The 16,752-nt window shown below is 45.4% G+C and overlaps 2 protein-coding genes and 1 pseudogene across 6 annotated transcripts in view; 1 reads left to right on the top strand and 2 right to left on the bottom strand.

The window, feature by feature from the left end:
* Positions 1-16,752, bottom strand: part of LOC122543651 (zinc finger protein 91-like) — a 331,816-nt gene that overhangs the window by 173,332 nt on the left and 141,732 nt on the right. The gene's annotated exons all lie outside the window — the stretch shown is intronic.
* LOC122543649 overlaps positions 1-16,752 on the bottom strand; it is a 36,346-nt pseudogene that overhangs the window by 6,445 nt on the left and 13,149 nt on the right.
* Positions 8,074-16,752, top strand: part of LOC122543552 (sulfhydryl oxidase 1-like) — a 13,510-nt gene continuing 4,831 nt past the window's right edge. The window contains exons 1-2 of one of the 5 annotated variants that reach the window (XM_043682365.1): positions 8,091-8,546; positions 10,259-10,322. In XM_043682365.1, the coding sequence (XP_043538300.1) occupies positions 8,140-8,546; positions 10,259-10,307 (456 nt within the window). In that variant the 5' untranslated portion in view covers positions 8,091-8,139 and the 3' untranslated portion in view covers positions 10,308-10,322. Of the gene's footprint in view, positions 8,547-10,118; positions 10,144-10,258; positions 10,323-16,752 lie in introns of those variants that run through there. The other 4 variants (XM_043682368.1, XM_043682370.1, XM_043682367.1 and 1 more) reach the window with 4 other exon arrangements.

Raw genomic sequence — 16,752 nt, 5'->3', positions numbered from 1 at the left:
CCTGACCTGCTGTGCTGTTCCAGCAATAAAGTTTCAACTTTGATCTCCAGCATCTGCAGACCTCACTTTCTCCTCTGTGATTAAGAAAGCGAATGCAATGTTGTCATTTATCTCAAGAGGGTTGGAATATAAAAGCACTGTTGTGCTACTGAGACTTTATAAAGCTCTGGTTAGGCTCCATTTTTGGAGTACTGTGTCCAGTTTTGGTTCCCACACCTCAGGAAGGACATACTGGCACTGGATCGTGTCCAGCGGAGATTCACACGGATGATCCCTGGAATGGTAGGTCTAACATATGAGGAACGGCTGAGGATCCTGGGATTGTATTCATTGGAGTTTAGAAGATTAAGGGGAGATCTAATAGAAACTTACAAGATAATACATGGCTTGGAGAGGGTGGACGCTAGGAAATTGTTTCTGTTAGGCGAGGAGACTAGGACCCGTGGACACAGCCTTAGAATTAGAGGGGGTAAATTCAGAACAGAAATGTGGAGACATTTCTTCAGCCTGAGAGTGGTGGGCCTGTGGAATTCATTGCCACAGAGTGCAGTGGAGGCTGGGACGCTAAATGTCTTCAAGGCAGAGATTGATAAATTCTTGATATCACAAGGAATTAAGGGCTACGGGGAGAATGCGGGTAAGTGGAGTTGAAATGCCTATCAGCCATGATTGAATGGCGGAGTGGACTCGATGGGCCGAATGGTCTTAAAATGCAAAAGCAATAAAACAATTGTGGCTGTACCCTTTTTTCCCTATTGGCATTTGGACATTTAAAATGTATTAATAAACACCCGCATCCCCAAAAAGCGTATTACACATGCCTGCCGATGTCAGCAAAACACTGGGCATATTCATCAATGTCTGGAAAAAACTGAAAGGAAAGGGAGTGAATACGGGAGGGGACAGACTCTGGAAACGTTGGTCCAGGCCAAAGATGGTCATGTCAGAAAGGGAGTGGGAAGGGGAATTAAAATGGGTGGTGACTGGGGAGGTCTGGTCAGCCTCTGCGGACCCAGCTGCGATGCTCGGCGAACCGTTCCCAAGTTTACGCTCGGTCTCCCCGATGTAGAGAATACCACAATTTGCAAACACATGGCAAATGCAGTACCGTAATGTGAAGTTATAGCCTTTGCTGTGAAAAAAGGCAGAAAGGAGGTGTATTGTTTAAACCGTGATGTATTGGGATGTGGTGAAAGGGAGAACTGCAGATGCTGGAGATCTGAGTCAAAGTGTGGCATTGGAAAAGCACAGCAGGTCAAGCTGCATCCAAGAAGCAGGAGAGTCGACGTTTCGGGCACGAGCCCTTCATCAGGAATGATGCGTGGATGTACAAAGGGGCCTCAGTGTCCTTCTACACCAGTCACTGCCAGTTGTCAGACAGATGCAGCAAGCGATCAGCAAGGCAAGTGGTATTTTGGCAAGAGGAATTCTGCTGTAAAGTGCGAATGCCTTCCTGCAGTTAGGGCGTCATTGAATATATCCAAGGCTGCATTCATCTGATTTTTGAACATCAAATAAGTGAACATTTATGGGGAAAGGCAAGAAAATGTTTTTAAGACCAGTATAGGACAGTTACAGAGTCATACAGCACAGAAACAGACCCTTCAGTCCAACTAGTCCGTGCTGACTATACTCACAAACTAAACTAGTCACAGCTGCCTGTGTTTGGCCCATGCCCCTCCAAACCTTTCCTATTCATGTACTTATCCAAATGCCTTTTAAACATTGTAACTGTACCTGCATCCACCACTTCCTCTGGATGTTCATTCCACACACAAACTACTCTCTGTGTATAAAACAAAAGATAGCCTTCATGCCTTTTTAAAATCTTTCTCTTCTCACCTTCAAATTTGCTGCCTAATCTTGAAACCCCCACCCTAGGGAAAGGATACCCGGCGGTCAACTCAGCTATGTCCCTTGTGATGTTATAAACTTCTGTAAGGTCAACTCTCAGCCTCTTATGTTCCAGTGAAAATGTCCCAGCCTATCCACGTAGATGTTGGCAGATTCATATCCAGTTATGATCTGTTGAATGCTGGTGCAGGCTTGAAAGATCAAATAGCTTACTCCTGCTTCCAATTCTCACACTCTGTGTCCAGGACAGCAAGAGACCATAGGACATAGGAGCAGAAATTAGGCCATTCAGCCCATCGGGCCTGTTCCACCATTTAATAATGGTTGATAGGTTTCTCAACCCCATTCTCTCACTTTGTCCCTGTAACCCTCTATCCCCTTGATACTCAAAGTCTCCATCTTAGTCATAAATATCCTCAATGACCAGGCCTCCACAGCCTTCTGTGGCAGTGAATTCCATAGATTCACCACTCACCACCATTCTGAAAGGTCTTCCCTTTACTCTAAGGCTGTGCCCACTGGTTCTAGTCTCTCCAACTAATGGAAACATCTTCCCAACGTCCACGCTGTTCAGGATTCAGTATTGTTTGTTTCAATTAGAACACCCCTCTCCCACCAAGTGTGGACCTGTTAACCAGCATGAAGCAGACCCTTCAGATTGTGGTACAGGAAGGATTAGGCTGAGCAAACTGATGGAGATTTTCAAATTCTAGGGAACAAGAGAGGAAAAATAGAGTTCACTATAAATTAGAATTGATTGGATGGGCTGAAGGGCCAAGGAGTGGCAGATGAAAATGCGTGGTTTGCATTTTGGTCAAGCAATGCAGGCAGGACTGAAACACTTAAGAGGGGTGTTGCAGAACAAAGAGACCTTGGAGTGCAAGCTCATAGTTCGTTGAAGGTGGAGTCACTGGTAGACAGGATAGTGAAGGAGGCATTTGGTACGCTTTCTTTTATTGGTCAGAGCATTGAGTATAGGAGTTGGGAGGTCACGTTGCAGCTGTACAGGCCATGTTTGGAAGACTGCATTTGTTTCTGGTCTCCCTGTTATTGGAAATATATTGTGTAACTTTGAAAGGGGTCAGAAAAGATTGACAAGGCTGTTGCCACAGTTGGAGGGTTTAAACTACAGGGAGAGGCTGAATTCACCGGGGATATTTTCCCTGGAGCATCGGAGGCTGAGGGGTGACCATGTCGACATTCATAAGGGGCGTGGATAGGGTGAATACCCAAGGTCTTTACCCCAGGGTAGGGGAGTCCAAAACTAGAGGGGCATATGTTTGAGGTGAGAGGGGAATTTTAAAAGTTATCTGGTTGAGTACATGATAGAAAGGATTTAGAGGGATATGGACCACATCCAGGCAAATTGGACTAGATTAATTTAGGATACGGCCTGTTTGGCACAGACAAGTTGGACCGAAGGGTCTGTTTCCGTGCTGTATGACTTTAATCGTCTTCTATGAAAGCAGAAATCTGATGGTGAAGACTGGAGTTTCAGGATGTTTTGCCCTTACTGGGAGCAGAAATGTTTGACTGAAGTGTGTTGGTGTTAATGTCTTGATGTTTCATTTTTCTCCCACCTTCCTGGGGACGTTAACCATTTCGTTGCTGGTTGTTCATCAAGAAGCTGCATTGCACCCTGAATTGACAATTTCTTTTTGCTGAGTGAGGCAATACTTCCTTCGAGGAGAAAGTGAGGACTGCAGATGCTGGAGATCAGAGCTGAAAATGTGTTGCTGGAAAAGCGCAGCAGGTCAGGCAGCATCCAAGGAGCAGGAGAATCGACGTTTCGGGCATGAGCTCTTCTTCAGGAATGAGGAAAGTGTGCCAAGCAGGCTAAGATAAAAGGTAGGGAGGAGGGGCGTTGGAAATGCGATAGGTGGACGGAGGTTAAGGTGAGGGTGATAGGCCGGAGTGGGGGTGGGGGCGGAGAGGTCAGGAAGAAGATTGCAGGTTAGAAAGGAGACAAGGTGGGGGGAGAGGAAATGAGGAAACTGGAGAAATAGGAGTTCATCCCTTGTGGTTGAGGGTTCCTCAGCGGAAGAGGAGGCGCTCTTCCTCCAGCCGTCGTGTTGCTATGGTCTGGCGATGGAGGAGTCCAAGGACCTGCATGTCCTTGGAGGAGTGGGAGGGGGAGTTGAAGTGTTGAGCCACTGGGTGGTTGGGTTGGTTGGTCCGGGTGTCCCAGAGGTGTTCTCTGAAACGTTCCACAAGTAGGCGGCCTTCCTTCGAGTTACACTGTACCAAGGATCCAGTTACAAAGGGACAACTTGGTGGTGACAAACAGTAAAGAAGGTGGGGTGGGATGGGTGGAGAGTGTGTGTGCTTTGAACGGTTTAAAAAGCAGTTCCTTTTTCTACGCTTTTTTGCTGGGGTGGGGCTCTGAAGCTGTGACAAAGCTGGGTCACAATAAAGGTTACCCGAACTTACTGCCGGGCTCAGATTCTCATTGAAAGCTTTGAGCTCCAAGAGTTTTAATTTTTAAAGCTGCTCATTTCTTTCAGGCTGCTGCACTAAGTTTCCAATGTTGCATATCAAATGGAGCAGTGAATGAGTAGCTAGTATCTTGAGAAATTGGGAATTTTTCAGGAGTGCAGAGTGAGTCATTTCATTGGCATTGTAAAGTGTAATGAACGGTGTGGGCTGTGTTCACGAGATATGATGTGGAGGAGCCGGTATTGGACTGGGGTGGATAAAGTTAAAAATCTCCCAACACCAGGTTATAGTCCAACAGGTTTATTTGGAAGCACTCACTTTTGGAGTGCTGCACCTTCATCGGGTAGCTGTGGACCAGGGTAATAAGACACAGATTTCATAGCAAAAGATCAGTGTCATGCAACTGATAGGGTATATTGAACAAACCTAGATTGCTGTTAACTCTTTCATCTTTTAGGATGGGTTGCAGGTTTTGGTTCATTAATATAAATCTTTTAAATCACATTCTCGAGATGACTTAAAGTTTTATAAAAAATAGGTGACATCTCAGTTCAGACAATGCTTTAAAGGTGTGAGGTTCGAGTCTCAGTATCCCAATCTTGAATCAGACTGGTTCTATTTCCAAAGTAGGAATTTATAAAATATTACATGGATTGACTGCCTGCAGTTTGTGTGCTCTTTGAGCAAAATTGAATGTATCTGCAAGAATGATCCTGCCAATACAAATTCACCCCATAGAGTTATGTGTGTGCATTCATGAGAGAATGTGAGTGTGTGCATGTAAGATTGTGTGCGTGCAGGTAAATTGTGAGTGTGATGGAGTATAAGCCTGCGAGTGTGTTGGGGGGAGTATGTCTGTGTGTCTGAGAGAGAGCGTGTGTATGAGAGAGGTATGGATAAAAACAAGGGCTTGCGTTTTGTGAAAACAAGGAAGGGCAGGACATGGACAGTTAATGGTAGGGCCCTGGGTTCTGTTGTAAAACAGAGAGACATGGGGGGGGTGAGGGATCAGGTACTTTTTTTTTTAAAGAGAGGTTGGGACTTCTTTCACTGGAGTGAAGGAGGCTGACGGGTGACCTCATTGAGATTTATAAAATCATGAGGAGTGGAGGTAAGGTGAATAGCAAAGGGTTCTTCCTTAGCATAAAACTAGGGGGTTTTAAAATGAGCTCAAGGCCAGGGGACATATTTCTTTAAGGTGAGAGGAGAGAGATTTAAAAGGAACCTGACAGTCAATGGTTTCCCTATTGGTATTTGGACATTTAAAATGTATTAATAAACACCCGCATCCCCAAAAAGCGTATTACACATGCCTGCCGATGTCAGCAAAACACTGGGCACATTCATCGATGTCTGGAAAAAACTGAAAGGAAAGGGAGTGAGTATGGGAGGAGACAGACTCTGGAAACGTTGCTCCAGGTCTGTGTCGTAATGGGCAAAATAGACAGGCAGGAGGCTGCAAGAACACAGCAAGCCAGGCAACATCAGGAGGTGGAGGAGTCGACATCGTGGTGTAACCTTTGTTCATAACTAGGGGTGGGTGCAGGGAGAGATACAGAGAAAGGGTGTGCTGGGAACACGATGGTGAAGTGGGGATAGGTGAAGACAGGTGGAGGGTACGACCTGATTGGCCAACGGGAGGATGGAATCTGGTTGGTGGCAGAGAGGAGTGGAAAGGAGGGGTCGAGGCTGAGAAGGGAATCGGGGGATGGGAAGTGAAGTTATTTGAAATTGGGGAACTCGATGTTGAGTCCTCTGGGATGTAGGCTGCCCAGGTGGAAGATGGGGTGTTGTTCCTCCAAGTTGCGGTTTAGTTTGTTGTGGCAATGGAGGAGGCCAAAGATGGTCATGTCAGAAAGGGAATGGGAAGGAGAATTAAAATGGGTGGTGACAGGGAGGTCTGGTCAGTCTCTGCGGACCCGGCTGCGATGCTCGGCGAACCATTCCCAAGTTTACGCTCGGTCTCCCTGATGTAGAGAATACCATAATTTGCAAACACATGGTAAATGCAGTACCGTAATGTGAAGTTGTAGCCTTTGCTGTGAAAAAAGGCAGAAAGGAGGTGTATTGTTTAAACCGTGATGTATTGGGATGTGGTGAAAGGGAGAACTGCAGATGCTGGAGATCCGAGTCAAAGTGTGGCGCTGGGAAAACACAGTAGGTCAGGCAGCATCCAAGGAGCAGGGGAGTCGACGTTTCGGGCACGAGCCCTTCCTCAGGAATGATGTGTGAATGTACAAAGGGGCCTCAGCGTCCTTCTACACCAGTCACTGCCAGTTGTCAGACAGGTGCAGCAAGCAATCAGCAAGGTAAGTGGTATTTTGGCAAGAGGAATTCTGCTGTAAAGTGCGAATGCCTTCCTGCAGTTAGGGGGTCATTGAATATATCCAAGGCTGCATCATCTGATTTTTGAACATCAAATAAGTGAACGTTTATGGGGAAAGGCAAGAAAATGATTTTAAGACCAGTATAGGACAGTTACAGAGTCATACAGCACAGAAATAGACCCTTCAGTCCAACTAGTCCGTGCTGACTATACTCACAAACGAAATAGTCCCACCTGCCTGCGTTTGGCCCATGCCCCTCTGAACCTTTCCTATTCATGTATTTATCCAAATGTCATTTCAATGCTGCATCCACCACTTCTTCTGGACATTTGTGACACACACAAACCACTCTGTGCAAAAAAAAAGGTACCCTTCGTGCCATTTTAAAGTCTTTCTCAGTCTGACTCAACATTGGGACCCAGACAGAATTCACACCTGTTATTAGAAAAACTCTGAATTTAAATGACATTCTTGAAAAGGTAATTAAAAACAGATTCAGGGATTAACATATCAAAGATGAAAGATTTAATCTAAAATTGTTTAATATATCACATTTCCATGATACTTGACTCCTTTGGCTATAAATTCTGTGATCACGATCTTTTTCTCCACCTGATGAAGGAGCGCTCCGAAAGCCACTACTTCCAAATAAACCTGTTGGATTCTAATCTGGTGTTGTGCGATTTTTAACTTTGTCCATGGGAAACTCATGAGTTGTGGGACTGGTAAGAGTTGTTATTTTGTGATCCATTCCAAGTGAAAATTATCCTCTGCGCAGACATGGGTGAACAGTCTGTTTTTGTGCATTGTGCGGGATCAGGCTAGCAGCTTTTAAATCCTTATGTTCAGCAGGAGAAGCAAACTATAGATCAGCAATTGTATTCCGAGGGTGGTACTTCCAGCCCTGGTAATGCTGTTGGGTCAACAGAGAGAGAGGGAGAGAGGATGTCACATCTAAAGTGCATACAGAAATGTTGTTTCGGTTGTTCAGTCAGTTTGAGTTGGTTCTGCACTCAGATGAGACTGCATACTGCTTTTAATGGATTATAACTGAAACTACAATTGGAACACCTTAAATTCAAGGAATTTTGAATGGGCAAATCAAACTGTATCCTTGAAGAGATATGTCCTTCCATTAATAACGTTGGGTGACCCAAATTAGACATTTTTATTGATAGCTCCATAATCATATTCCTGCTGGACTTTTTTCTGGGCAAACAATTTCTGGTGGGAGAAATTCTATATCCTGGGAAGGCAGGGAAATAAAAAAAAAGGTTGTTCAAAGCATTTTAACTGTGGACCCACGAGCTCTTATCCATTAAATCTCTTTATTTTCAGAAATAGCCCGTTAAAATGTCCATGTCCCTTTAAAATGCAGATTTCCCCCTTTAGATATGACGACATTTCGAATATGTCGGAATATCTCTTTGAACTGAGCTTTCCCAATGTAGACAGGGCTCCTCAAAACGTAGCAGTGTCCCCCTGCAGCTGCAGAGCGAGACAGGAGAGTTTGTTTTTGTGAATGAGCAGTTGTAGCGCGAGGTGGCTGTTGCTTGGTGACGGTGAGGCTCCCCCGGCCCCGCCCATCCACCCGTGCAGATGTCACGCGGGGGCGAAGGCGGTTGGGAGGAGAAGTCGCTCGAGCGGGGAAGCGGCGGGAGGGCGGCCGTTAGGAAAATGGCGCCGTGCGGCCCGGGGCAGACACCCGTCACTGGGCACCGCCGCCTTCCTGGCGCAGCTGCTGTGTCACGGCCACACCGGCCGGCTGTACAGCAGGCAGGAGCCGGTGAGCATTCTGGAGGCGGATGGGGTTAAGGGCCTGCTTGGGAACTCGTCGGCCGCCTGGGTGGTGGAGTTCTACTGGTCGTGGGGCGGCCCCTGTGTCAACTATGGGGCCACCTGGAAGGTACTGGGCCCGGGAGGTGAAAGGTGAGGCAGGTTGTGGGGGGGACGGAGGGGAAGGAATGTGGGGCCTGTCCTGTCATAGTGATATTTTACACTCACTTTCCATCTGCTTTTTACCCTCACTGTTTTATTCATCCTTGTGCTGTTTACCCTCACTTTTTAAAAAATCCTTGTGCTGTTTACTTGTGCTATTACTTGTGCAATTGCTGAGGTTAGTGTGTAAATACTAGTGAAGGAGATTATGCACAGCATGTATATGTTCCTCAATTATTGAAGGACTTTTTGAGAATGGCTAGTAAAGCATGTGATGTACTAAGTCTTGTTAATATGGATGTACAGTAGTTTGTAATTTGTCAAAGTATGCTTCTTATTATTTGGAGTCATAGAGTTGTACAGACCCTTTGGTCCAACCCGTCCATGCCGACCAGATATCCAAAATTAACATTGACAATGTAGTGCTGGAAAAACACAGCAGCTCAGGCAGCATCCAAGGAGGAGGAGGATTGATGTTTCGGACATAAGCCCTTCATCAGGAATCTTTTGAGTCCTTTCGGCCATAAGCCCGCCTGATGAAGGGCTTATGCCTGAAACGTCGATTCTCCTGCTCCTCGGAGCTGCCTGACCTACTGTGCTTTTGTAGCACTACACTCTCGCATCTGATCCCCAGCATCTGCAGTCCTCACTTTCTCCTAGTTGATTTCAACATTACTGCGAAGCCTCTTCCATGGATGCCTACCTGGAAGAAGTTCTCCTCCTCTGTCTACAAAGATCTGAGAGTCCCTCTCTCACTGTAACCCCCCCCCAAGTCCTCTCCTCTGCCCTGAATTTCTTCAGCCACATCCACAAGCAGTTTGACTATCACAGCCACATCTTCTTTCTCAGTGTTTGCCTACGGAACCATCTGATCCCACATTCAGACCAACCCAGTTTGGACCTGCACAGGATACCCAGTACACACTACAAATCTGAAACCTTCAACAACGATTCTTTTTCTGGATTTCCACTCCACACTATCAGCCATATGCCGCCATCTACTCTACCAGCAGTCAGTCCTCAGAGCCTCATTTTCCCAGACCTGCAATCCAGATCTGCATTTCTACATCCTCAGAAAAGATTCCTGAAGAAGGGCTTATGCACCAAAATTTAAATTCTCCTGCTCCTCGGATTCTGCCTGACCTGCTGTACTTTTCCAACACGCTCAACTCTAATCTCCAGCATCTGCAGTCCTCACTTTCTCCTAGATATCCTAAATTAATCTTGTCCCATTTGCCAGCACTTGGCTCATATCCCTCTAAACCCTTCCTAGTTACATACCCATCCAGATGCCTTTTCAATGTTGTAATTTCACCAGCCTCCACCACTTCCTCTGGCAGCTCCTTCCATACACACGCCAAACTCTGCATGGAAACATTGCCCCTTAGGTATCTTTTATATCTTTCCATTCTCAACCTAAACCTCTGCCCTCTAATTCTGAACTTCACCGCGACACTGGGGAAAAAACAAAAAAGTTGAGCAGCCAGACAAAATGCCAAAACAATAAAATGTCAAGCCATGTGGGAAAGAAAATTGTGGCTCCACCTTTTTTTCCTCCTCTTGGTATTTGGACACTTAAAATCTGTCAGTAACACTAGTATCGCCACAGAGCATGTTGCAGGGCACGTGTTCAGTGGTGTCACCAAAACATTGGGCATGTACCTTGCTGTCGGCAGAAAAGGCACAAGACCTTCTTTTGATGGACCAATAAGGAGCACTGGAGAACCTGAAGGAGACTTGTCCTCTTGCTAATCAGAGCTTCCCTACTGTCTGAAAGTAGGTGGACCACGAGCTTCTGAAGCTGCTGCTGCTGCTCCACTCTCTCAGAACGAAGATTGAGCTTCAGCCCAGACTGCAACTTCCTTCCTCTGTCTAACATCTGTGAATACAACACTCTCTTTTCTCACCCCCTTTTCTATATATTTTTCATTCTGGGGTTTAATTGTTGACTTGCAGCAACCGAAAGGAGAAGGAGCGAATCCAGGGAGGGGGTAGACTCGGGAAATGTTGGTCCAGGTCTGTGTCTTAATTGGCAAAATAGACTGACAGGAGTGCTGATGAAGGACTATGCCCGAAATGTCAATTTTCCTGCTTTTCAGATGCTCCCTGACCTGCTGTGCTTTTCCAGCACTGCACTCTCGACTCTGCTCTCCAGCATCTGCAGCTCTCACTTGCTTCCAGTGAAAAAGTCTCAGCCTATCCACCTAGATGGAGGTAGATTCATATCCAGTTATGATCTGTTCAATGCTGGTCCAGGCTCGAAAGATCAAATGGCCTACTCCTGCTCCCAATTCTGACACTGTGTCCAGGACATCAACAGACCACAAGACATAGGAGCAGAAATTATGCTATTCTCTCCATCATTTTATCATGGCTGATGAGTTTCTCAACCCCATTCTTCCACTTTCTTCCCGTAACCCTCAATCCTCTTGATACTCAAGAACTGATCTATCTCAGTTTTAAACTTCCTCAGTGACTTGTCCTCCACAGCCTTCTGTGGCAATGTATTCCACAGGGAGAGGCTGATGAAGTTTCTCCTTACCTCCATTCTGAAAGGTTTTCACTTTGCTCTAAGGCTGTGCTATCGGGTCCTAGTCTCTCCTACCAGTGGAAACATCTTCCCAATGTCCATTCTGGCCAGGCTGTTCAGTATTCTGTATATTTCAATTAGTTCCCCCTGAGTGTGGGCCTGTTCATCGGCATGATCCAGACCCTTCAGGATGAGGTTCAGCAAAGTAAAAATAGAGGGAGAGTGTGTGGGACAGAGATTTTCAGCTTCTCGGGAATAAGAGAGGAAAGCGAGTTCACTACGAATGATAATTTATCTAATAGGCCAATGGGCTGAGGAATAGCAGATGGAGTTTAATTTGGAGAAATGTGAGCTGTTGCATTTTGGAAAGGCAAATTGGGACAGGAATTATACACTAAATGGTCAGATCCTGGGGAGTGTTCCTGAACCAAGAGACAGGAAGTGTAGGTTCATTGTTCCTTGAAAGTGGCGTCACAAGTAGAGATGGTAGTGAAGAAAGTGTTTGGTATGCTTTCTTTTATTGATCAGTGGATTGCGTATAGGAGTTGGGAGGTCATGTTGAGGCAGTACTGGAGGTCACTTCTGGAATACTGTATTCAGTTCTGGTCTCTCTACTATAGGAAAGATGTTGTGAAACTTTGAAAGGGTTCTGAAAAGTTACAAGGCTGTTGCCAGAGTTGAAAATGTGTTGCTGGAAAAGCGCAGCAAGTCAGGCAGCATCCAAGGAACAGGAGAATCGACATTTCGGGCACAAGCCCTTCTTCAGGAGTTGGTGAGTTTAAGCTACAGGGAGAGGCTGAGTAGGCCAGGGATGTTTTCCCTGGAGCATTGGAGGCTGAGGTGACCTTAGATGTTTATATGGGGCATGAATAGGGTGAATAGTCAAGGTTTGTTCCCATGGAAGGGGAATCAAGAACAAGAGGGGCATAGGTTTAAGGTGGGTGAGGAAAGGCAATTTGTTTCATGCAGAGGGTGGTGCATGTATGGAACAAACTAACAGAGGAAGTAGAGGAGGCTGGTACAGTTACAACATTTAAAAGGCATCTGGCTGAGTACATGAATAGAAAGGGTTTAGAGAGATGCTGTCCAAATGCTGGCAAATGAGACGAGATTAATTTAGGATGTCTGGTTGGTATGGACGTGCTGGACTGAAGGGTCTGTTTCCATGCTATATGACTCTAATCATCCTCGGTGAAAGCAGAAATGTGGTTATGAAGAATGGACTTTGAGCAACTTTCAAAGAGGTTTTGCCCTTACTGGGAGCAGAAGAAGTTACAGTAAAATCTTTCAATTGTGAGACAGTAACTAAGTGAGTACATCTGGGATTTTGGTAGGAAATGGGAATTCATTGCTCTGTGGGAATGTAGCCCTACCCTATCCACTCATTTCTGCTGGTGGATGAACCAGGCCTCAAGATTAGGGGGAGTAGATTTAGAACAGCAAGGAGGAGGAACCACTATTCCCAGAGAGTCATGAATCTATGAAATTCTTTGCCCAAGGGAGCAGTAGAGGCAGCTTCATTAAGTATATTAAGGAGGAGCTGAGACGATGGATAGATCAGCCATGATCTTATTGAATGGCAGAGCAGACTGGACGAGCCAAATGGCCTACTCTTGCTTCTATTACAATGAAACTATAACCATGCATTTCCCATGGTTCACCATGGCATGTCAGAACTGGCGGTCAATGAGTTAAGCATCCCTGAGTACTTCCAAGTGCCCATCATGTTCCTCCTCATCTGAACAGATCCTGTGTATGCGTAGGTCTCGTCCATTAGGGGATGGCTGTTTTGAGTGTAGCATCGGGAGGTTATCCGTGGGTTTGATGTTGTATGTGGTGCTGAGGTGTTGCCCATCCTTGATGGAGATGGAGGTGTCCAAGAATGAGACAGATAGTAGAGAATAGTCCAAGATGAGTTTGATGGTGGGATGGAACATGTTGATATCACTGTGTAGCTTTTTCCGTGACTCCTCTCCATGCGTCCAGAAGAAGAAAATGTCGTCAATGTACCTGGTGTATAGTGTTGGTTGGAGGTCCTGCGTAGAGAAGAAGTCTTGTTCGAACCTGTGCATGAAAATGTTGGCATATTGGGGTGCAAATTTGGTCTCATGGCTGTTCTATCTGTCTGGATGAAGAACTGGTTGTCAAAGGTGAAGACGTTGTGCTCAAGGATAAAGTGGATGAGTTGTAGGACGGTGGTCAGAGATTGGCAGTTGTTGGTGTTGAGTAATAAGGCTGTTGCCGCGATGCCGACATTATGGGAGATGCTGGTGTAGAGTGCTGAAACATCCATTGTGACGAGGAATGTTCCCGGTTCGACTGGTCCATGGGTGCTGAGTATCTCTAAGAAATCTGTAGTGTCGTGACGGAATCTAGGGGTTCCCCGAACGATGGGTTTCAAGATGTCTTCTACACAGCTGGAGAGGTTCTCACACCGAGTCCTATTGACAGGGATGTGCAAGTTAGGATGGATTAGCCATGGGAAATAGAGAGTAAGGGGGTAGGTATGGGTGGGATGCTCTTCGGAGGGCCAGAATGGAATAGATGGGCCGAACGGCCTGCTTCCACGTCGCCAGGATTCTATGACACCCCCAACAAAGGACAATTTTATCTGCATCTATCCTGTCGGGCCCCTTTCAGAATTCTACTGGTTTGAATAAGATCACTTCTGGTTCATATACAGCACAGTCCAACTCGTCCATACCGACCAGGATTCCCAAATTAAACTAGTCCCATTTGCCTGCATTTGACCTATATCCCTCTCAACCTTTCTATTCATGTACTCATCTAAATGTCATTTAGATGTTGTAGCTGTAGCTGTACCTGCATCTACCACTTCCTCAGCAAGTTCATTCCACATGCAAATAACATTCTGTCAAAACGTTGCCCTTCAGGTTCCTTTTAAATCTCCCTCCTCTCACGTTAAAACAATATGCCCCCCAGCTTTGAGCACCCTGACACTAAGGAACAGCCCTTTGCTATAATCCTTACCTCCACGCCTCAGATTTTATAAATCTCAATGAGGTCACCCCTAAACCTCCTGTGCTCCACCCTCTCCTTATAACTCAAACCCTCCAGTCCTGGCAACGTTCTGGTGAATCTTTACCGAATCCCCTCTAATAGAGTTCTTCCTATTACAGGGCCACCACAACTGTACTCAGAACTCTAAAATGGCCTCACCAACATTCTGTACAACCTTAACATGCTGTCTCAACTTCGAAACTCAACAGTGTGAACAATGAAGGCATTTGTGCTAAATGCCTTCTTCACCACCCTATCTACCAGTGATGCAACTTTCAAAGAACTATGTACCGAACTCCTCCTCCGCCCCCCCCCATTCCCCCATGTCTCTCTGTTTTACAACACAACCCAGGGCCCTACCATTAACTGTACAAGTCCTGCCCGTCCTTGTTTTAGCAAAACTCAATCCCTTGCTTTTATTCAGAGCTCTCTCAGACACACACGCACACATACACTCCACCAACACTCTGATAGGCTTATACTCCATCACACACACTTTACCAAGCATGCGCACATGCTTACATGCACTCTCCACACAAACTCTCATGCACACAATCAAACTCTCTCACGCATGCACACACTCAACTCTATGGGATGACTTTGTATTGGCAGAATTATATTTGCAGATCCATTCAATTTTGCTCAAAAAGCACACAATTTGCAGGCAGTCAATCCATGTAACATTTTATAAATTCCTATTTTGGAAATAGAACCAATCTAATTCAAGATTGGGATACTGACAGACTCGAACATCACACCTTTCATGCATTGTTTGAGCTGAGATGCCACCTTTTTTTATATTAAACCTCAAGTCATCTCGAGAATGTGACGTAAAAGAGAAGCGAGTCAAACAGTCAAGGCAGGGACAAGGTAGGACTAATAAATTAAACTGCATTTATTTCAATGCAAGGGGCCTAACAGGGAAGGCAGATGAACTCAGGGCATGGTTAGGAACATGGGACTGGGATATCATAGCAATTACGGAAACATGGCTCAGGGATGGGCAGGACTGGCAGCTTAATGTTCCAGGATACAAGTGCTACAGGATGGATAGAAAGGGAGGCAAGAGAGGAGGGGGGTGGTATTTTTGATAAAGGAAAGCATTACAGCTGTGCTGAGGGACGATATTACTGGAAATACATCCAGGGAAGTTATTTGGGTGGAACTGAGAAATAAGAAAGGGAGGATTGTATTATTGGGATTGTATTATAGACCCCTCCAATAGTCAGAGGGAAATTGAGAAACAAACTTGTAAGGAGATCATAGAGTCATAGAGATGTACAGCAAGGAAACAGACCCTTTGGTCCAACCTGTCCATGATCTTAGCTATCTGTAAGAAAATTAGGGTGGTTATGATAGGTCATTTTAACTTTCCAAACATAACACTATGGCAGTCCCAGTGTAAGTGTTCAGATAGAGAGGAATTTGTCAAGTGTGTGCAAGTCGATTTTCTGATTCAGTATGTGGATGTACCTAGTAGAGAAAGTGCAAAACTTGACTTAGTTTTGGGAAATAAGGCAGGGTAGGTGACTGAGGTCTCAGTGGGGGAGCACTTTGGGGCCAGCGACCATAATTCTATTAGATTTAAAATAGTGATGGAAAAGGATCGACCAGATTGTAAATTTGAGAAAGGCCAATTTTGACCGTATTAGGCAAGAACTTTCGAAAGCTAATTGGATGTTTGCGGATAAAGGAATGGCTGAAAAATGGGAAGCCTTCAGAAATGAGATAACAAGAATCCAGAGAGAGTATATTCCTGTTAGGGTGAAAGGAAAGGCTGGTAGGTATAGGGAATGCTGGATGACTAAAGAAATTGAGGGTTTGGTTAAGAAAAAGGAAGCATATGTAGGGTATTGACAAGATAGATCGAGTGAATCCTTAGAGTATAAAGGAAGTAGAAATAAAATTAAGAGGGAAATCAGCAGGGCAAACGGGGACATGAGATAGCTTTGGAAAATAGAATTAAGAAAAATCAGAGTTTTTTTACATATATATCAAGGACAAAAGGGTAACTAGAGAGAGAATAGGGCCCCTGAAAGATCAGCAAGGCGGCCTTTGTGTGGAGCCATCGAAAATGGGGAGATACTAAACAAGTATTTTGCATCAGTATTTACTGTGGAAAAGGATATGGAAGATATAGACTGTAGCGAAGTAGATGGTGACACCTTGCAAAATGTCCAGACTACAGAGGAGGAAGTGCTGCATGTCTTGAAACCGCCTAAAAGTGGATAAATTCCCAGGACCTGATCCGGTGTACCCTAGAACTCTGTGGGAAGCTAGAGAAGTGATTGCTGGGCCTGTTGCTGAGATATTTGTATCATCGATAGTCACAGGTGAGGTGTCGGAAGACTGGAGGTTGGCAAATGTGGTGCCACTTTTTAAGGGTGGTAAGGACAAGCCAGCGAACTATAGACTGGTGAGCCTAACGTAAGTGGTGGGCAAGTCGTTGGAGGGAATCCTGAGGGACAGGATGTACATGTGTTTGGAAAGGCAAGGACTGATTCGGGATAGTCAACATGGCTTTGTGCGTGGGAAATCATGTCTCTCAAACTTGATTGAGTTTTTTGAGGAAGTAACAAAGAGGATTGATGAGGGTAGAGTGGTAGATGTGATCTATATGGACTTCAGTAAGGCGTTCTACAAGGT

Source organism: Chiloscyllium plagiosum, chromosome 44, assembly GCF_004010195.1.
Source record: "Chiloscyllium plagiosum isolate BGI_BamShark_2017 chromosome 44, ASM401019v2, whole genome shotgun sequence".
Classification (NCBI taxonomy): Eukaryota; Metazoa; Chordata; class Chondrichthyes; order Orectolobiformes; family Hemiscylliidae; genus Chiloscyllium; species Chiloscyllium plagiosum.
The sequence above is the reverse complement of the archived record's forward strand: the minus strand, read 5'-3'. Positions and strand labels throughout refer to the sequence as shown.